Source organism: Triturus cristatus, chromosome 8, assembly GCF_964204655.1.
Source record: "Triturus cristatus chromosome 8, aTriCri1.1, whole genome shotgun sequence".
NCBI classification, from domain to species: domain Eukaryota; kingdom Metazoa; phylum Chordata; class Amphibia; order Caudata; family Salamandridae; genus Triturus; species Triturus cristatus.
The window spans coordinates 935,473,924-935,496,743 of record NC_140591.1 but is presented as its reverse complement, the minus strand read 5'-3'; the positions used below and the strand labels follow the sequence as shown (position 1 = coordinate 935,496,743).

The window sequence follows — 22,820 nt, the reverse complement described above, 5'->3', positions numbered from 1 at the left end:
TGCATTACAAATGCTTGTTTTAACACCTTGTGACGGGGTCTGAGGTCGGGGACTAGACAAGGATCAAGGTCCACACCAAATCGGGCTAAACTGGGTTCTATTTTTCTATAAACACGTCTCTTGTGGATCGCCACAGTCCAAAGTGGGAGGGGTGAGGCCGGATAATTCCTCTTATGCGTTCTTCAGGCTTTGGGGCAGCGGCTCCATCAGTCTTCTTCTTCCTCCAGAGTTAGGGGACACTCGGGCAAAGATGATAAGAGGCAAGCGTGAGACTGTTTATCCAGGTGGAATATTTGGGGAAAGGGAGTGAGGGATCACCAATGCTCGTTGTTTTGCCTTGTGACGTGAGCAAGTGCAGGGGAAGTACCAGGAGAGAATAGGCACGAGTGGGACGCCCTAATCGCTATCCTTCTCCCGCATTCCAACCCACCCTGCAATGCGTTCACTTACCTGGTTATGGCACGCTCCTAGGAGCGTGGCTGGGCGCAGAGTGCTGGCCACGGAGCCAAGAGCAAGCAGAAAGCCAGGAGGGCTTTCTCCTTGCTCTTGGCTCCGTGGCGCTCTCCGATTGCGGTGGCTGTTCGTCTTCCGGCATCTCCTCAGTTAGTCGCAAGGCGTCCACGACCAAACCATCTTCGCTTCCTACGCCTTTATGTTATGATCCTCACTCCTACGGCGTTGGCTCCTTGGGATTGGTCCCGGGAGGGTGACGTTGTATGCCTGAGCGGAGTCCCCACAAGATGCCTTCTCCTTATAGGGATAGGGTTCAAAACAAGCATTTGCAATTGGTCTCGCATTTGCGCAAGTTTAAGATATTGGCATTGTAAATAACAATGCGTTTTATTTATGTTTCAAAAACCAAAAGATAAATAAAAGGCATTGTCATTTACAATGCCAATAGCTGAAACTCACGTAAATGCGAGACCTGTTGCATTGCAAATGCTTGTTTAGAATAGTGTCGGCTTGGACAACAGGGTGGGCTGCAATGAATGGGTTAGCCTGTTTTAGGACTATGATATTATTTTCTTGCAAGAAACATGGCCTGTGGAAACTATAAGCCTGACTGGTTATGGTTCTCACACATTCCCTGCAGCGCCGTCCTCATTTGGTAGAGCCAGGGCAGGGCTTACGGCTTGGATCAAAGTCACTTTGGACTGTTAATCTAGTTAGGTTACCTCAGACTGCACTTTACTTCAAGCACTTTTACTTATGTGGCCAAATGGTTTAAATGCTGTTTTATTAATTTTCATAATGGGTACTCTGAAATAAATATTACTGTCAATTTTAGCAGGTTATATGTTTTTATCTGTGGTCTGGAAGTTAAATACACTAATTTGCAAAGTGTATATGAAATTATTTAGGGGGCATTTTAATGGTAAACTTGGGATCTCTCAGCCGGTTAAGGAGGGTAATATGATGGACAACAATGGCACAGGATTCGAATATTTTCCAAGGGACCAGTGTGGGAAAGCTCTCCATCGCCTGATTGAGGCTTTTGACTTTATCAATGTGACTGAACTTAGAGACCCTAATTATCACTCTAATGGCACTTTTGAAAGGTGGGGAATATTTGTCTACCAGTTACTATATATATTTGTAACCAGAGATCTGCTGTCCAGGGCATCCATCGTTATTAGTGGGTATAGTGATCACAATCCCATAAATCTGAATTTAGGCCTCCCCCAGTGGGGGCAGGGGGGAGTGAATTCCGTGGCCATCAGTTCATTAATGGTTAAATCACAAGGCCAGCGCTTAGCCTGGAGAAAATTTGATATGACCTCTTTCCTGTCAAAACTTTACGTGAACCATCTTCCCTTGGTGATTAACTGCCTATCAACAATGATGATGCAGGGGCTAATTTATTTGCCAAGCTGAATCTTGTTATCAGTGGTGTTCTTATAAAACCTATTAAACCAGGGACCCACAAGGTTAAGTGGTTTCACCAACATTGTAGGAAGGCCTCCGTATTATTACACGAAGCGCTAAAGAAGATATCCAGGAGCTTAGGAAAATTGCAACAGCACAGAGGACAGTATAAGGCTGCTTTAAGGAATAGGAAGAAGGAACTACAAAATTAATCCTGGGGGAATTTGGTCAGGGGCTGTAGGCTGAAAGATCATAGGGCCTTTTGGCTGGAGGCCAATAATACCAACCCCATAAGCATTAATTCTAATAATGCCCTAACTACTATTAGTCCGGAACCTTTGGTGAACTATTTAAAAAAGTATATAGACACAGTGTATCCAATCAATTTGCTGAGAACGTGTTTTTCCCACTAAAACTGCAATTTTCCATACAAAGAGGTCACAGAGGCAATTAACAGAAGCCCTTGTAACAAGGCCCCTGGAGCAGATAGTGTGCCAATGGATTTATATAAAACCTCACCTGAATTGTGGGCCCCTCTCCCATGTAACTGTTTCAATACGATATGTAAGGTGGGACTACCACAATCATGGCACACTGCTGGTAATAGTGTCAATCTTGAAGAAGGGCAACCCCCACTCACTGGAGTGCTAATGCCCAATATCCCTGCTGGATTCTGCACTAAAGTTGGCAGGGAAGGCCTTTCTGGAGCATCTCCTAACTTGGGTGGCACACTATTGAAGGTGCAGTATGGATTCAGGAAAGGACTAGGCAATACAGAGCAATGTTTAAATGTATACTTGTTAGTTTCAAAGTACAACATTCCTAAGCAGAGTAGGGCTCGCCTGACCTTCATGGATCTATCATGTGCCTTCAATAGAATAGTTGGGTCTAAACTTTGGGAAATCTTGGTAGACTTAGGTGTTGTGAACAATTTAGTTCAGTTCTTGAGAGTCCTCCATTATGATCTGGGTGCCTCTGCTAGGTACGGCCCCTCAGAAGAACTGACATATTCCTTTTAGTTAGGGAAAGGGGTGCACCAGGGCTGCTTCTGGACCCCCCTTTTGTTCCTTTTTTATATTAATAGTCTAGCCTCAGCCCTAACTAATATTGTATCGGACGCACCTTCAATTGGTAGGAAAAAGGAACCAGCACTGTTCTACGCAGATGATGTGGTTCTGCTTTCAACAACCCCTAGTGGCTTAAATGCAATATTTCAGGAAATTGTCTCTTTTATGGGGTCACTGGGTTTGGGTAGAAACCAAAGAATAACCTATGTAAGGGTCTGCAAGCCTAGACAGTATAAGATGAGGGGTATGTTCTCAAAAGGCGAACCAGTGGCACAGATCCAGGTGTAGTCATGGACGCTAAGGGCAATTGGGGACCCTGTATTGCAAGTATGTGTCGGAAATTTTTAAGTTTGGTGGGGGTTATTTTTAAGTTTGCCAAATACATTGGGGAAAAACCTGTCACCCCCCTTTTGGAGATCTAAAAAAGAAAGTGTCCTCCATTTCTTATATATGGTTCCGGTATCTGGTAACACTCCAATATAACTACCCTTCAGGGGGAGTAAGACATGGTGCTTAGGTGAGTAGTGGGTGTTCCCTCTGCCTGCTTTACCTTTACTATACATCAGGAATTGTGGATGGAATATGCAGAGGATATTATCAAGTTGGCCCCCTTGCTTCTATGGTGTTCGGTTTGGGGATATCCTCACGCCTCACTTAACAGGGAGATAATTAAGGTTTGTCTTCTGTGTGAGAAAGCCCTGAAAATCCCTTGGCTCAGTCATGTTAGGGCAGAACTGGTGAAGTTAGGAAGGCAGAACCTTTTTTCTAACCCAAGTTCTAAAACCAAATCCGATTCAACTTGGGTTAAATCTGCCTTTAAAACCAGGGTGAAAGCCAGTAGGGAGGAATTTGAATCAAGCACACCAACGGTAAGGGAGTATTTGGGCTTGGACAGTTTGTTAACCCTGGAATCATCTCTGGTATGGACTGACGGTACCTGGGACAGACTATTACTACCCAGGTTCAGGTTAGGATTTGTAAGGTGGTATCTTGGGTTTCCTGGACAGTTTGATGCATCCAAAGTAATAATTTGCACCGCGAGGAATCATATCAGGATTAGTGACCACGGCCCGTATGAGGGCAGAAAGATATTGTGTGGGTGGTAACCTGACTTTTCCACTCATGTAGAGAATAGCAGAAGTCGGGGTTATCTCAAACACCTTAAACCCAGTTTATATATCCATATCTATTTAAAGAGACACTAGGAAAAAATGTAGACACGAGAACTTCTAGTTTCCGAAATGGTATAAATAGAAATGGGAAGAAAAATGTCTTAGGAAAATGATTCACTTCCCATCGGTAAAATGCTGGTTAAGGCAATAAAAATGTCTCGCCTCTTTGATACAATCAATTTACCTGAATTTAATTTGCACTAGAGGAGGTAGCAAGTAAAAAAAAACGAAAAGTGCTACTAAAATTCCGAAGAAACTTTTAGTGCAATTTTGTGGCACAACAAAATCCTGGTACCTGTAGGCTTCATCCTGGACCATGCAAATCACAAGCGTTTTTACATGTGGCAGCAAAGAACACAAGCATGCTATAGACAAAACCCGGATTATATTCATGTAAGAAATGTGTCACCACGCTTCCAGTCACATTTATTTCTTTGTTAGGCAAACCAGATCGAGAGACTCACGTGAGAAAGGATAAACACTGTTTTCTTTTTGGTACTCTCCTATGTCAGTAAGTACAGTCTTAACAACAAGAAGGGAAATACTTTCACTATCTTACCTACCGAGGGTGACAGGATGGCTCTATATCACTGGGACACCACTTTTTCATTACTGCATTTTTCTTTTAAATTTCATTATCTGGCGTTTGGTCCAATTGGCTCAATAAAAATGAACCAAAGCACAACAACCAAAATGCACAATAAGCGACATCAGTGATTCTTAACCTGCGGTCCACTGATTCCTGCTCAGGGGGTATTTGACTGTCTAGAAAATTAAATATTAGGAGACTGAAGCAGTGCCTTTAGGGTTGTGTAACCAGTGCCATGGCACCGGGCTCCAATCTCAAGGGCACTTCACTTTAAAATATCATACAGGGTTGAAGGCACATACTGTAGAGTTTTATACAGAGCTGCCATTTTTAGGCGAAAACAACAATGTCAAGTTAGCTGTGACGATTGATATACTTGCTGGAGAGATCCTGGTTTTGTCTAATGGAAGTTTTGATTCCTCACAAACAGAGACGTCAAATGCGCCTGCTGCCAAGCACAACGTCTAGCATGCAGATCAAAGATTTAACTTTCATGTAGATAGCCCAGTGGGTTAATGATTTTATCATAGAGATTCTCATTACTTGCATAAATCACAATCCAACTTATAAAGCACAGCAACCTGCATCAAACAGTTCAATGCAAATGTCAAGGCATTGATTTAGGAACATTGTTTTTTTTCCCCCTCAATGTTTTTTTATTCTGAGGGTGCTAAAAAGTGTGTCTTTGTGTAGTAATCACTTTTTAATTAGGGCAGTCAACCCCGAGTACAGCGTTACATTTTAAAGCCTGACTCTGTGTTACTGCAGGTCAAGAGCAAGTTCAATGCATACCAGAATGGATGATCAGCAACTCATATAGCTTGTAGCTCTCATTTCATGCACACTGATTTACACACTTGTATGAATCATTGTCTTTATATGATATGCATCTGTGTGATGTAAAGCGCCCCGACACCCTATATTGAGAGGAGTAGCTCTATAAAGAATTAAATAAATATGAGAGAGCGGCTATGAAAAGATGGGGAGCATCGTTGGTTGGTGGGAGTGAGGAAAACCATGTAAAAGAAGCTCATTGTCAGTCCTGCTAAGTGCCACGCATCAGAGGTTCATTTAACACATTTCAATGTCAGTGTCCGCATCTCCACACGGAAACGTAAAGTCACAGAAATCAAGCTCCTCATGTCGGTCCCTTATTTATCGAGGTACTCTGCTCGCTGGTATTGGAGCCCGTCAGCCTGGATCCCCCGCCAGGAGTCGATTAGAGGTGAGAATGTCATGGGTACGACACAGACACGGCTTGAAAGGTGGATGCAGCTGTACCTTTGTTATTTTATTAGCACTTTAGCAAATCTGTGTGCTCTGCTGAGCGGCTCGGCTAAAGCGATCTATATGCACAAAGGGAAACAGAGTCATCCATGGCTGGAATAAGGCAGCAGCACTCAGGGCCGGCCTTAGCACTGATGGGGCCCGGTGTGACAATCACTTTTGGCACCCCCACGTCCCATGACCGTCTCCTCTCATTCGCTCACTACCACCTGCAAAAGTGCCCCTCATCTCTCCTATCATAAGATATTGCTAAAACCAGCACCCCCGGAGGTCAATGCACCCCCCTTCACATGTCAGCACCCAGTGCTGCCGCAGCAGTCGCACTGCCCTAAAGCCGGCCCTGGCAGCACTCATACACGAGAACAGCAAATGTCTTTGAGCACTTTGATGCGCCCAGTCACACCCCGAGAGACCCAGGTTCTGCAGCGGTCACTTCTCTCCTGCCTACTTTGCCTGCCTTGTGTGCCTGAGACAGAGCCATTAAATATCTTGCATAAGTACACTTAAAACATGTTATTGTCACACATGTGCAAGCCGTAAACTTGACAGCTAAACATTGTTTAGAGGGTCAACAAAGATTGCTGCACTGAGCGCAATCAGCGCGAAAGCCGGCACTGGATTGATTAAGTGTATAGCAATATCAAAGCTAAATTGAAATTTACACATTTTTAAATGAAAAGGAATGTGAAGCTAGAAATTAAGCTGATATCCTTAGCTTGTCTCGCGGGAATAGCAAAAGTACATGAAACTGTAATATGGATGATGAGTTGCCCCAATTGAAGCACTAGCATGCTCTCACTAAAACGTTGCATTAAAGACAGAGGAACATAGCTTACAGCTTGTCTTTTTAGAAATAAACCCAAATTCTGAAAGGTTTTAACCTTCCCATTAAGATTATAATTTCGATCTTTGTTTGTGAATTAAAGAAAATATTTCATAACTTGTGTATTTGGGTGACGTATACTTGTTTCTGCAGTTCTGAGTATTTTTTTTTAGGTTCACATTATGGAATTTGTTAAGGCAGGGGTCTCCGTTTTCCACTAGTGTTCAGTGGGGGTCCACTGAGGTCAGGCTTTCGTGCTAAATATAGCACTGAGACTGCCTTAGTGGAGGTAACGGACAATATTAGAATGGCTCTGGATCAAGGTCAAGCGGCACTTTTGGTGCTGCTTGACCTTTCAGCAGCATTCGATACCATCTCTCACCAAGTTCTTCTGCACATATTACAAGAGCTCGGTATTAACGGATCTGCATTGAGGTGGTTGTCAGATTTCTTGTCCAACCGTACTCAGGCAGTGTCACTGGGTTCCTTTTCTTCTGCTCCCTCACAGGTTACCAGGGGTGTCCCCCAGGGCTCATGTTTGAGCCCTACCTTGTTTAACATCTATGTAACCCCCCTGGCTAAACTGATGAGGGATTTGGGGTTTAATCCTATCTCTTATGCAGATGACACCCAACTCCTCTTCACCTTCGACAAAACAAGATCAGATACACAAATCATTTTTTCTCAGGGTATGATGGCAATTGCCTCCTGGATGAAAACTAACTAACTATCTCCAGTTAAACTCGGAGAAATCTGAGATTTTGTTGTTTGGAAGTGCTGACAACTGTTGGTCGCCCAGTTGGTGGCCTGAGGAGTTGGGTAAAGCTCCTGCTCCTAAAGAGGTAGTTAAAAATCTGGGCATTTGGCTCGATAAGAAACTCACCCTTCAGACCCATGTTAATACAATTGTTGGTTCATGCTACCACATTTTAAGTTTACTTAGAAGAGTTTTTCCGTTGCTCCCTCTTTCCACCAGGAAGACTAACTCGGGCACTGATCATGAGCAAGATTGACTACTGTAATGCTCTTCTTCTTTCTGCCCATGCAGCTTCATTGGATAAATTGCAGGTCATCCAAAATACGGCTGCCCGTCTGGTAACTGATTCACCTGCTAGGACTCCCTCATTGCCTTTGCTGCATGAACTACATTGGCTGCCAGTCAAAAAAAGAGTGGAATTTAAAATGGGCTGCATGATTTTTAAGGCTCTTAATGAGCTTAGTCCCCTCTATCTTGCTAGGAAACTGAAAGCATATATTCCTAGATGCTCACTTAGATCAGGATCTAAAAAACTCCTTTCTGTTCCTAGAATTAACAAAGCTCGCACTGGTGGCAGGGCCTTTTTGTACCTGGCTCCAATGTTCTGGAACAGTCTCCCCCAATATCTTTGTGCGGAAATGCCCCTTCTCCAGTTCAGAAAGCTGATGAAAATGCATCTTTTTTAGTGCCGAGATAGTCTTCTGTTGCAAGCGCAGAGATACCCCTTGGGGTGATTCAGCGCTATATAAAATTATAAAAATAAATAAATAAAAATAAAATAAAAGGTTAAGAACCGCTGTGCTAAATCAAAACCAGGCACTGGAAAAGCTGGGTCCCGATGACATGGAGTAAACTGGACACTGTATACGTGTGCACAAAAAAGAAGAAATGTTTTTCTCTCACACACATTTTCTAGCAATCAATGAGATCAGTTTGTGCAACAGACCCTTTTGTAAGCCATGCCTTGACCATTTGAAGGTTGTAGTAACTGGTCAAAATCGTCTCATTTAGTTCTGTTAGTTGCAGGGCAAACGCAAGGAAAAAGTCTTGTCACCCCCTGAAGCAGACGGCCATTACACTGCACCTCCAGTCTGCTGGTGCGGCGTGCACTTGCATAGAATTGCCTTTTCGCCCTCTTAAGTATTGTACATGTTTAACTCCGTTGCACATTAAATGACTGCTCCACGTATCGGACTGCTGATGTCAATCTTAGGAACAAACAAAAGGTGTAGGGGGTTAGAGTGAAGTCAAACACCGGCCTCTGGTCACTCCCTGGCTTTCCCAGTCTGGGTGTTATCTGCGAATGCCATCAAGGGTCTGTATGGCCCTGCTTCCCTAAGGAGCCACCATCTTCCTGGTCACAGAGCACCAAACCCTAATGACGCAGCAAAGATTTAGGAGTAAAAAACAAACATGCATTGGAGCAGAGTAACTCATCCAGTCGCACGCCCAAAGATCAGAGGGGCATATCAACAAGAGCTTTATCTCTGCTTTTTTGGCTTTAAAAGCCAAAAAAGCAGAGATAAAAGTAGCACCCTATCAACAACAGGGTGCTAACACGCAAATTTGCATGTTAGCACCCTTTTACTCTACGCTTCCCCTTGCATCTCTAATGAGATGCAAAGGGGGCGTTCCAGAGCAAAATAATAGGAGAAATGACGCTAAGCGACATTTCTCCTATTATCAAGAATGTCGCTAACCCTGTTAGAGACAAAAAAAGCAGCGCTAACCGCGGTTAACGCTGCTTTTTTACGTCTGGTATTTTTCTGACTTAGCCATGATATCCTATGGAAGGAGGATATCATGGCTAAGTTTGCCTGTCCCTATCAACAAGGTAACGTGTGATTATCGCTGGGTTTCCAGCGATAATCTCACGTTAGCCTGTTAGCGTGTAGATTTTTATCGCTATTGAGATAAGCGTTGCTAATAGCACGCTATCTCAGCGATAAAAATTCACGCTAGCCGGCGATAATTATCCTCACGCTAAGAGCGCTGAGCGATAATTATCGCCGGTTGTTGTTGATATGCCCCAGAGTTCGATGACAAGCTTGTGTCATTTCCGAAAAAAAATGCATCCACTTGGTCTTGCTTCCATTGTTCAAAGCTGCGTTCCGTGGCCGCTGCTCCACCACAGCCACCGCTACCAGGCATTTTTGAACTCGTTCTAAACAAGCGTGCGGTGGAAGCGTGTGAGGCAGAGATGAGACGCTATTCGCGTGCACATCGCCTGTCCGTAAGCGTACATGGTTTGTCTCCCTTCGCGCACCAAACCGACAACAATAGTCTCGCCAAGGCGAGGCAGCGCATGCGCTGTGTTCGCTAGGCGAGACATAAAAAAGGATATCGGTGTCCCAAGTCGGGTCTTTTTCTGCCTCCTAGACATCTGGCTGCAAGGAAAGGAGATGACGGGTTTCAGGTGAGGCGGACCACCATTCGTCCGTGGATACATCTCCCTCTTTACCCTCTCCTCCTTCTTGTGGGATGTTGGAATTGCGACACAGCTTCTCTGCCTTTTAGGAATGGTTATGGCAATACTAATACTAACATACTTTTGTAGTGATTACTTCTTGTAATTACTGTTTTTCATTTGGAATCATTGGGACATAACACCCTATATCCCATTTTCTTTCTGTGCTTGACATAGAAATATCGACCATGTCGGTAAAGTACAGGCCTGGTAATAATCCTACATGGTTGTCACAAGCTTGCAAGACAAGGGCTCCAATAACTACACTGCAAGTAGCTGACTAACTGGAGAATCAGATATGCCCACAAGAGGGAGCCAAATTTCAAAAAATAGGAAAGAGTATTTTTATTAGCAGAAAGGGAGCACTGCTGTGGCAAATACTGGTATGCTGGCTCTGAAAATAGTTGTGCCTTGGATGAATCTTTGTGAAAATGCTTAAGACCTATTCATATGTTTCTGCCATAATCAGAGAACAACTGCAGCCCAGACAGCGAGTTAAGCTGCAAGGTAGCTCACCCACTTAAGCAGCAAGATGGCTCAGCAAATTGAAAGGCTTACCTTTGGCATTTGGGGTACTCTGCATAATAGCCTATATCACCACAGCCATAACATAGTGTGTACCAATTATATACCTCAACAATTACTAGTTGCATATCCCAACGGAGAAATATATAGGGGAAATTAAATCCTATGTTATTGACACTGTTTCGTGAAGCTTGTGCGGCTTTTTTTCCCCTCGCTACAATATAGTATAGCAAGCACTTTTTTCTACATGATCACTCCACTGCAAGCAAAACAAATAAGTAAAAAAGATTGTCAGTTACGACGCCAATAGCTCTAACTTTAACAAATGCGAGACCGATTGCATCGCAAATGCTTGTTCTATTCAGAAGTGTACGCAAGCCAATACCTTTTTAGCCGGATTTGTTTATGCAGCAGCTACGAGACTTGATGGAGGATCTTTCCAACCCCGAACACCGAAGAATATTTTGACAGTAACAACACATATACACCTGCACACACGCACTCTCAACGAGACCACTTACTTGACATGGCTGCAGTAACATTCATGCTGAGTGAGACGTGTGCCCCGCTGGTAGTGCTGGAGTTGAGAAACTAGTGAAAAAATGCCCACCCCGCCAACAATGGATGCCGGGAATTGAAGTTCTACAAAGATTTTGGTTAGTATTTGACATTGGAGGAATATGCTGTTGCAGTTAACAGCGTGGCCCGTATAGGCGCGCGTGGTGCGGTGAGCTGAATGTGATCCACTGTTATGAACCCCAGGCTAAGAGCATACATAAGGCGACTGCTGTTTTCTCCTATCCCCCGCCCGCCTTGAACGCGTGGAGGTGGAGTTGTAGAAGAGCCTGCTCACTCTGTGTTCCTAAACACTCTTCTCGTCACTGCTTGGAGCGATTTAAGCAGTAGGTTAAACTATATTGTTCACCGGTCTGTCGTTGCTTTTGACCCCCCCCCCCCCCGAGTAGTTGGGCAGCCCCCAAGGTGGCTCGCTGTCCGTCGGCTTCACCTGCTCGTGTATATATTTAAATCCGCACCTCGCTACTCACTTGGTGGTGAAAAAGGGTATGTAAGGAAGGGCATTGGGGACAATGGAGAGGAAGATGCGCAAGGGGAAGTAAATCAGTGGCCATTTTGGCTCGCACTTTTCTGCATTTGTTACACTAGCCACAGGGGAGACAGGCACGGTGCAGACGTTCAGTGTGCTACTCTAGTCCTTTGTTTATGTCGACCTCTGTAGTTCTGCGGGCGCAGCATAAATACGTATATTTTCTGGAGCAAGAGCCGTCCTTAGGTTTTACACGGAGTGATGAGCAGTGGCCATCGAGGGGAGTTGTTCCAGTAACAATGGGATCTTGAGTTCTGTTAGGGGCCGCCAGCTGTAATCATAAACAGCATTGGCAATGGCAATGCAATAGGTCTCGCATTTACGCGAGTTTATGCTATTGGCATTGTATTTGACAATGCCTTTTTTATGTTTTAAAAACCTAAACATAAATAAAAGGCATTGTCATTTACAATGCCACTAGGCCAAATTCACGTAAATGCAAGACATACTGCATTGCAAATGCTTGTTTCTTCAGTTGGGTGTGTGGAAATAGCAGTTCTGCGTGTTTGGCATGCCCCCCGAGATTAATCACCCGCTCGGCTGCTGCCAAGCCAAATGGGGGGGGGGGCGGAGCCAGTCCTGTGCAGCCGAGGAGCAGTGGGGTTTTTATTAGCCCGCGATTCATAGTCTTTTGCCAGCTCTCTAGCTACACCACGTTATTCCAGTAGATTGGTGCGGCGAGTTAACAGCTTAATTATGCAAATCTCCAGGAAGGGCTTGCGCTCATCGCTGCACCCTTCTGTTAGCATTGTAAGGCAGCTGCCTTGCCTTAGGTAAGCACAGGTGAAAGCAGTCTCTGTTCATCTATCTTTCCCACTCGAAAAGGCTAAATGTATCAATATATGTAACTAAGCACATCGCACAATAACTCACGACCCACAACTTCTTTATTTGCAAAAAAGGCCACTTTATTAAGACAGGTGCATAGTATATTTCTCAAAAACACATCTTACAGATAGATGATAAAGCAATCCCCAAACTCAGCTTGACATATCTTCAAAAACATAACCCCCAAAATGTTAACCCAAGCAACCCCAGAAGAACTGACTCATGTTAAGAGATCCCCATCATTTTCTTTTCCTTTCCCCGTGATCTGTATACCCCACCTCCCTTCTTGGAGGATGGACAATGTGGTGTTGCGGTCTAGTCGACGGCACGCTAGGCGTGACGTCACCGGACTTCCGGCGGCGGCCATCTTAGGGGCGCATTAGCGCGCCGATTCAAATAGGATAAGGAGCTCCGTGCCGGCGCTCCTGCTGGAGTGTGTAATACTTGAATAAAACCCGTAAACCTTGCCTGCTGTCCTAGTCATCTGTGGTGGGGCATTGTACAGGAAGAAAGGGGCAACATTACAATGGCGACGAGGAGGTGAAACGGCCCAGCGCTGCCTCCAGGGTGAGTGTCTTGTGGTCTACCAGCCATCGACGCCCACAGGCACCACCCCTGACCAGCAGGAGCGCGGCAGTGTCGCGGAGAGGGAAGGCGAGAGCGCTACGTTCCTGACGGGCCCTCCTGAGCCGATTCCGGACCGCGACAACCCCACAGGTACCGCCCCAGGTAGAGTCCACGTGGAGAGGCGGTTGCACGCATCGTGGCGGGGGTCACAGGACGTACCGCGAGCGGCGGCGCCACAGACCGCGACGACGAACCGGACGCAGGGAGCCCCGACAGCACCCGGGGGTCGAGAAGCTCGAGTCCACGACCGCGGCGAACGGAGGCAAGGAGGAGGATGAGTGCCACTTCGACGGGACTGCCGAACCCGATACCCTTCCTCACGAAAGCTGGGGTTCCAGATATGCCATGGGAGGATTGGAAGCCGTACTTCTTGAATTTCCTGTTCGCCTTGGAAGAGGAAAGTGGCGCTGAGTTCTCGAGCTCGCGCAGGAAGAGGATGCTGCTACACCATTTGGGCCCTGCAGGTCAGAGGGTTTACGACGATCTAGTGAAGGTGGTCCGGCCCGCGGCGGATGACGATGTGTTTCAACACGCGATCGACGACATGGATGCTCATTACCGCCCGACAGTGTGTGTAGCCGTCGACAGGTACAACTTCTACCACAGGGCGCAACAGAAAGGAGAGACGATTGACCAGTACGTAGCGGCGTTACAGAAGCTGGCCCTAACGTGCAAGTTCGGAGCCTTCCAGGAAGAGTTGATTAGGGACCAAATAGTGATGCACGCAGCGAATGCGTCCATTCAAGATAAGCTGTGGGCCAACGGTGACGAACCCCTCAATACGGTGATAGCCATGGTGAAGAAGGCAGAAATGTCCAAGAGATGTGCAGAGACAGCGAAGAAGGACCGCTACCCTGAACAAACTGTGTGCAGGATAGAAGACCGTAAAGGCCACGAGAGACAGACACCGACGGAGCAGCACAGCACGCGACAACACAGGAAGCCCATGACCCGGGGCGTGAAACAGCAGACGCAGGGACAAGGGAGCACCAACGGGTGCTACAGATGCGGCAGCGAAAGGCACGCCGCCAACGACAAAGGGTGCCCAGCGTTCCGGGCCAAATGCACGTACTGCGGGCTGATGGGGCACTATGAGAGAGTATGCCGAAGGAAGACGTCAAGGCAGCAGGTGAAGTACGTGGCGCAGGAGATGACCAAGGAGGAAGAGCAAGAAGGGCAGGAGGACGAAGAAGAGATCCTGATGATAGATGACCAGGTCTTGGGGATTGACGGCGCGGTCGACAAGAAACCGAGGTGCGCCATGACCATAGGGGGTGTAGGAGTCACCATGGTCGCAGATTCAGGGTCCCCCTACACGATCATAAAGAGGAAGATATGGGAGGATGACTTTGCACCTGTCACAACACACCGACTGCGCCCCACGGACATCCACCCGGTGACGTTCACAGGGGAACCCATACCCATGGTAGGGTATTGCCCTCTCACGTTCGAGTTCCAGGGCAGGACGTGCGAAGGAAAACTGTACGTGGCAGAAAAGGGACCATCAGTGTTGGGATGGAAAGATCAAGGGAAGCTGAAAATAAAGCTGAACCCAGGAGGCCGCATACAAGTACTCATGATGGAGGACGACCCCAAAGTGGGAGCAAGGCAGTGGAAGGAAGAGTTCCCCGAAGTCTTCAGAGACGACATAGGGAGGCTAACAAAGTTCACGCACAAAATAAATCTCAAAGAAGGAGCCCGACCAGTGTCCCACAAAGTGCGAAACATCCCGTTCCGCACCAGGGAGGCAGTACAAGAGGAACTGCAGAGGTTGGAGGACAACGGGATCATCGAAGCCATCGATAATGCGGAATGGTTGGCCCCCTTAGTCGTGGCGCAGAAGCCGAACGGGAAGGTGAGACTATGTGTGGACCTCAGGGAACTCAACAAGAACATTGTAGTGGACAAGTTCCCCCTTCCCCGCATCAATGAGATGTTAGCTAAGACCAAGGGTGCCAAGTGGTTCTCCACTGTGGATTTAACATCTGCGTATCACCAGATCGCACTCCACAAATCGTGCAACCACCTCACATCATTCATTACACCTTTCGGGTGCTACAAGTTCCTACGGATGCCGTTCGGGCTCGCCTCGGCAGCGGCGGTCTTCCAAAAATTGATGTACCGTCTGTTCCACAAGATGGAAGGTATTCAGTTCTTCCAGGACGATATCTTGGTGATGGGCGCCTCCACGGAAGAACATGACCGGAGGCTAGCGAATGTCTTGAATGTGCTGGAACAAAACGGGCTCACGGCCCAGTGGGACAAGTGCAAGTTCGGACTGGGGAAAGTCACATACCTGGGGCACGAAATCAGTCAGGAAGGCATAAAACCCAAGGCATCCAACGTAGCTGCCATCAGAGATGCACCCACGCCCACTAGCAAGGAGGAGGTACGGACATTCTTAGGGATGGCTGAGTTCTACAGCAAGTTCGTCTCCCACTTCGCATCAAAGACGCACCACCTGAGATCGATCCTGAAGGAGAAAACGGCGTTCTCGTGGAAGGAGGAACAAGAGAGAGAGTTCGGGGAAGTGAAGAGAGAAATCTGTGGAGCCATACCCATCCAAGGGTTTGACCCGACGGCTCCCATGACCCTGACTACAGACGCTAGCGACCGAGGCCTTGGAGCAGTGCTCACGCAACAGTCGGCGCGAGGAGCGACCGCGACAATCAGCTTTGCGTCCCGCACGCTGGCTGACAATGAACGCAAATTCAGCGTGATTGAAAAGGAAATGCTGGCGGTCGTGTGGGCAGTGGAAAGATTCCGGCAGTTCCTGTGGGGAGGTCGGTTCCTCTTACGAACGGACCACAAACCCCTGATTAAAGTGCTCACGTCCAACGGCCACGAGCACGCTACCCCAAGAATTGCGAAGATGACACTGCGACTCCTCGACTACGTGTACGACGTAGAGTACATCCCAGGCACCAAGAACCGCGTGGCGGACTACCTGAGCAGGGCGGCGGCAAAGGAACCGGCAGAGGCGCAAGACACAGAGACTTGGGCCGAGTACGCAGTGGCGTTCATGAGCGATCATGAAAGAGCAATCAGCAAGCAGGAGTGGGAAGAAGAGTATGGGTCCGATGAGAAGGTGAAGGCGGTCAAAACGTACGTGACGCAAGGGTGGCCGGAGAAGAGGTTGCTGGGAGAAGAACTAAAACAGTACTGGGAAGTCAGGGAAGAATTGTCGCTGGGGGACAACCCGTGTTTTCTGTTCCGGGGCAACAAGGTAGTACCCCCGACGGCGCTGAGGCCCAGAGTGGTAGCTCTTGCTCACGAAGGACATTTGGGCATCGTGAAAACGAAGGGAAGAGTGAAGGAGGACTATTGGTGGCCAGGGTTGGACCTCGCGGTGGAAAGACACGTCAGAACGTGTGAGCAATGCAACAATGCAGACAAGACGCAAAAAGTGCTGCGCCCACCGCTGGGACGCTTCGACTTCCCGGAAAATCCGTGGGAAGAAATCTCCATTGATGTTCTAGGTCCCATACAAGACGCCAGCGGCAACCAGAAGTACCTCACCGTGGTCGTGGACAGGTACTCGAAGTGGCCAGAAGTCCACGTGGATGACAACGCAGAGACAGATACCATCCTGGGATTCCTCACGGAGGTGTTCATCAGAGAAGGGATCCCCAAGGGAATCCTCAGTGACAACGGCCCACAGTTCACATCCACGAAGTGGGAGGCCTTCATGGACAGGAACGGGATAACTGTCAGGCGCACGCCGGTCTACCACCCTGCTGGGAACGGAGCAGTGGAGAGATTCAACAGGGTGATAATGGGGTCAGTGCAAGCGGCAATCGGCCAGGGAGCAAGCTGGGAGAAAGAACTCAAGCGTATGCTATGGGCGTACCGGATAACTCCCTCGTCCACAGGCTACAGCCCATTCCGCTTTCTGAGAGGAAGAGAACCGTTCACCAGAGACAATGTAGCTTGGAAGAGGCTCACGGTGCAGAGTCATTGGTCACCGGCAGTGGTGCGCAGAAACTTGGAGAAAGCACAAGCCGTATACACGAACTACTACGACGCAAGGCACAACACCAAGGAAGCCGCCTTGGAGAGAGGAGAGTGGGTGAGGGTGAAACTGCCTACACAGGGAAGGAAAGGGGACAGCAAGTTCACGCCCCCCTTCCAAGTGGTAGAGCCCTATTCCACATCAGCCTTACTAAGTGACGGGAAGATTTGGGCACAAGATCGGATGGCAAGATGCACCGGAACCAATGAGACTGAACAGAACGTGGAGCTGGATGGCGAGGCAGGAGCTGGGGCCACACCGGCGGGGAAAGGCGAGTGTAGGAGACCAGAGGGGGAAGCAGGAAGCGTTCCCAAGGGATCCTGGAGTCCAAGAGGAGGAGAAGTCGAGACTCCGGGGCTTGGTGACCGAGGGACTGAGTTAGGTGGGGCTGAGCCCCAAGACGCGTGTGGGGAAGCGGATCCGAAGGGTGGGGGCAATACCCCGACCGCAGGCGCAGGAAGCAGGAGGACACGCTGCGGAAGAAGAATACTGCTCCCACGAAGGTTCGAGGAGTTCAACCTGGACCACAAGTAAGACTGTTCTATGGTGGAGAGGGACATTGCTTATTGGGTTGTAAAAGGGGGAGATGTGGTGTTGCGGTCTAGTCGACGGCACGCTAGGCGTGACGTCACCGGACTTCCGGCGGCGGCCATCTTAGGGGCGCATTAGCACGCCGATTCAAATAGGATAAGGAGCTCCGTGCCGGCGCTCCTGCTGGAGTGTGTAATACTTGAATAAAACCCGTAAACCTTGCCTGCTGTCCTAGTCATCTGTGGTGGGGCATTGTACAGGAAGAAAGGGGCAACATTACAGACAAGCCCACTCAAGACTGCCCACCCCCCAGAAAAATCCGCGATCCAGGAAAACCAAAGAGATTTCCTGTCCCCCCCCCCCCCCCCCCCCAAGGAGAAAAAGTCATGACAATCTGTTGGAGCACCATATATTTTCCTTCCATATTTGTGCGATCAAATCCCCCAATTCCAGTAAGTAATATGCTTGCCCCATTTGGGACAAATGCACCCCATCCTCACGAAAAAGGCGCCCTTCAGTACTTTTTATGTTACAGTGAGATAAAACTGTGATTCCGATGTCCCCACAGAAAACTCTCATGGCTCTATTAAGCTTACGTCTCGCCTTCTCTAATGCTGTGTGGCATCTTGCTCCTCTCCAATGCAGCCGCGTTATGAATTCAGTCCAAATCACCGTGGTACCCCCCCCCAGTTATTCTTGATAACGGCCAGATCCAGTTTCATTTGCTATATTAAATTCAGGCCAGATAAGTTAACCAGATAATTTTCACCTAGATGAATGATAAGCAAATCAGGAGGCCCGCCCTAGAACACATCAGAGACAACGTGGGAAACAACCCCCCCCCCCCCCCCAATGCATTCCCCCTTTTCTTTTCCATACCACCTCATGACTAACACTTGTAAGTCTGAGCGATCGGCCATAAATCTGTTGCTCAGCGTAAACAGCAGCCCACTTTAAGAAGGAGTGTCCCACTATGCAAGTTGTCTTTTTCTCACACACAAGCCCTTGAACATGACCTAGGTAGAAAAACAAACACTAACAAGAGAACAAATTGCTGCACTGAAAATATTTCCTAACATATTTCTCACAACATTTGGACTTCCATCTCCCAATCCGAACGTATGTCTGACCAGGACCATCCGAATCTTGCAGCCTCCGTTACTGCCCCAATACGGAAGGAGTGTGTGCCAAATCGCAAAGGATTCTCACCCAACCTAATGAGCACCTTCCTTATCACTGCTAACAGTTGGGCAATAGAAATCGTCCGGCCCTGTACATGGCAAAAAATTTGCCCTGGTGTGAAAAATCTTGAAGCTTGGAAAATCTCCCATTACCCCACCGGACAGCAAACTGCCACCCCGCTCTTGTTCAAGAAAAAACATTTTCCCCTGCCCAATTGATCCGTCTTGCAAGCCCTCAACCAAATTCTCAACCTTTGTTGTTCTATAAAAACGTCATCACTGCTTATGCCTGCCTTGTTTCGTAAAACAAGCAATTCAGATGCTCTAAATTCCCCAAAGAACAACCATAAAATGCATAATCTAAACTTGCAACACTCAAACTCATCATAACAGCAAAAAGGCAACTGCAACAACATTCTTTGTAACAAATCAAATGTCACTGGCTCACGTAACGGCTTTTTACCAGCCTGTTCCCTACTTAAACCTCTAAGAACCTTTTTCACTAGCACTCCCCCCACCGGATCCCTCCCCCACTGTAACTGCCCATAAAAAGAAATTCCTGCCAACTTGCCAGAAATGGTAGTGTGCGAAAAACCTCTATCTATCAAGTGTAACACAAAACCTAATAAAAACTGTTCAGCATTGACCCTCCTCCCATCCGTAGCAAACGTGTTACCATAACGTATGAACTCTGTCCACGCTTGCTGATAGCTTCGTCTCGTGGAGGCCGCAACTGATTTCTCTACCAGTTCAACAATTCTCATTCCCCCCAGGCCCAGACACCTTGTGGGATCTGAGTCTTGTTGGGCTCTGCCCCAGGAGCCAGACTGCGAAATTTCGCCCACTGAATACGAGAGAGAGCTTCTGCTATACAATTATTGACTCCTGGAATATGTCTTGCTTTAAAAACAATGTTAAAATGCAGACATTTGATCATAGATGCACGTAACAACCTCAAGACTCTCAAATCCTTGGCCTTTTGCTTATTGATCAACTCGACTACAGCTAAATTGTCTACATTGAAAAGGACTGGTCTATTCTTGAATTCTTCACCCCATACACACAATGCAACGAGCAGCGGAAAGAACTCTAGAAAGGTTATGCTGCGACCCTGCTGCAGCCAATGCACTGGCCAACTTTTCGCACACCAACAACCCTCCCAGAATATGCCAAAACCTTTTGCACCAGACGCATCAGAGTGAATCTGGATTTGCCAAATCGTATCTTCATCCGCAAAAAACAAAGATACGCCATTAAAGTCTGACAGAAAAGTCAACCAGATGTACAAATCGGCCCTAGTGGCTGCTGAAATACACACTCTGTGGTGAGGGAGATAGGCCCCTTACATGGACATTCCCAGCCTCCTACAGAAGGTTCTACCAGCCCTGGCCACCCTACACGCAAAGTTCAGATAACCTAACAATTGTTGCACCTTCCTGAGCTCCAATTTACGTTCATCAATTACAGATAACAAAAAGGCTGTGATCTCCTGCACTTTCTCCGCTGGTAACCTGGCTACCATTTCCATAGTATTAATTTCAATTCCCAAAAAAGTCAACTTTGTGCTGGGACCTTCAGTTTTGTCAGGTGCCAATGGCACGCCAAGCTCCTGGCCATAATCTGGAAATTGTGCAAAGCATTTTGGCATTGTCCGGTATTTTGTGCACCAATGAACATAAAGTCGTCCAGGTAGTGACAAACGAGTTCATGACCACTAATGTATGTAAAACGCCACTGCAAGAAAGTGCTGAAGGTTTCTGTCAGAATTCACTGTCTTCACAGGAACGTCAGGGAAATGAAGCACAATCCACAACTTCTCTAAGCCACTTATTGCACCCAACCAAGTCAAAGTGACAATGGTAACCTGGGGAAGAACGGTAACAAGACAAGGAATGGGGTAGAGATCCCTCGTCAATACTCCCAGTGACACAGGACCCATCAGGATGAGGCACGAGGCTATGGGAAGGGAATAAGTACAGAGAATGTGTTAATATGCAGGACTCTTCAGTCTATATCTCCCTTTTAATCTCCTTGTGGAATATTTTCCTACCTTGCACTAATGAGACTTAAATCTGTATATCCCTTCCTCTTGCTAATGTGTGAGACTTCAATCAGATTCTGGAATAAACAAAAAACAATACTAAGGAATGCAATCCTTGTGAAACAAATAACATGTATACTTCTGTGTAAAAGTTAAAGCCCACCTTATGTCACGTCTTGCTTGATAATTAGAAGTCTGACACCACCCTGTAAGAAACAAAAAATAACCGTGTCTTCAGGTATGTCTCTTTTCTTTTTATCATAGGTTCATGAAAGATAAAAGGGACGGATCCCCACAGTGCCAGGAGCAGGATTAGGTAAGTAATCTCAAAACTAGTAAATAAAAAAAGCAGCGTGAGAGTGCTGCTACCGTTAAAGCTTAGAGTGCCTTTCTTTTTGTTATATTGCAGGCTCCCAGAAAATCTTCATAAGGAAGACGCCGTCGAGAATGCCACCAGGAACCAGTACCGCCGATAGAAGCCGCCATAGGAGCGTCACTGAGGGAGAACTGCAAGCGCGGCGTCACCGTGAAGGAAGACCTGTGAGCAGACGCTGCCCTGACCGCCGAAACCACCTAAGAGGAGCCGCGTCCAGGGGACTCAGGTAAGTTGAAGTGGTGTCTCATGGGATGTCCGGAAGAACGCGAAGCGTTATCAATAGAGGGAGGCTAGGCTTTAACACACCTGACCTCCCTCCGCGCATGCGTCTGGGTGAGCGGCGGCCATATTTGTACTTCGCCGGGATTGGAACCAGCAATCCCGACAGTACACCCCCCCACGATCCCCCCAACCGGCTTGGGTTTTTCAGGATGTCGTCTATGGAATACACGTAATAACCGAGGGGCGTGTATCTGGCTGTCTGGCTCCCACGTACGTTCCTCAACACCATAACCTTTCCAATGTACCAAATATTGGAGCTGGCGTCGATCTCTTTGTGAGTCAATAATCGCCCCGACTTTATACTCAGTTTCTCCATCTACCATCATAGGGACTGGAACCTTGGGGAGAGGCGTACCGGGTTCTACTGGTTTCAATAGAGAAACATGGAATACTGGATGGATCTTCAGAGAAGCCGGAAGATGTAACTTCATAGCAACAGGGTTCACCACCTTATATATCTTATACAGGCCTATATACCGAGGTTTACATTCACAAGACCCTCTCAACGTTAAATATTTAGAGGATAACCAAACCTTGTTTCCTTGTTTGTATCCAGGCTCTGTGCGTCTGTGAGAATCCGCCCCTTTTTTTATAACTTGCCTTGGCGTTTTCTAATGTAATCCGTGCTGTCTTGTGTATATCTTGTAATTCTTTTATAAAGTATGTGGCTGCAGGGGCAGAACAAGAAGAAGACTGTGGTGATAGTATAGTTTGTGGGTGAAAACCATAATTGCAATAGAAAGGGGAGTAAGCAGTGGATGAGTGGCCACTGTTGTTATTGGAAAACTCCATGATCCATACCATCTCGTCCCAATCAGTGAGAGAGTGTAAGGCTTGGCACCTGATATATTGCTCAAAGCATTGGTTTACTCTCTCGGTTTGGCCATCTGTTTGAGGGTGGTAACTAGAGGATAATCGTACTTCTATCTGTAATAAGGCTCCTAACCCCTTCCAGAATCTAGAGATGAACTGGGCTTCCCTATCTGATATCAATACAGATGGAAGGCCATGTAAACGTACTATTTGCTGAACAAATACAGAGGCAAAAACGCGTGATGTGGCGAGAGCTTTCAATGGGACGAAATGTGCCATCTTGGTTAGGAAGTCTACTAATACGAGAAGGGTACTATTCCCCTGAGCTGTCTTGGGTAGATCTACTATAAAATCTAAAGATACAGTATGCCAGGGATTAGGCGGTGTAGGTAAAGGCTGCAACAACCCTGCAGGGCTTTGGTGTGAGGCTTTTTCTTATGCACATACATGACATGTCTGAACATAGTGTTT

General features: G+C 47.2%; 1 protein-coding gene across 4 annotated transcripts in view; it reads right to left on the bottom strand.

The window, feature by feature from the left end:
• The window catches only part of NIT2 (nitrilase family member 2), a 409,012-nt gene extending 397,307 nt beyond the window's left edge, over positions 1–11,705 (bottom strand). The window contains exon 1 of one of the 4 annotated variants that reach the window (XM_085622466.1): positions 11,600–11,705. In XM_085622466.1, the coding sequence (XP_085478592.1) occupies positions 11,600–11,633 (34 nt within the window). In that variant the 5' untranslated portion in view covers positions 11,634–11,705. Of the gene's footprint in view, positions 1–11,074 lie in introns of all 4 variants that reach the window. The other 3 variants (XM_085622465.1, XM_085622464.1, XM_085622467.1) reach the window with 3 other exon arrangements.
• Positions 11,706–22,820: the final 11,115 nt, after the last annotated feature.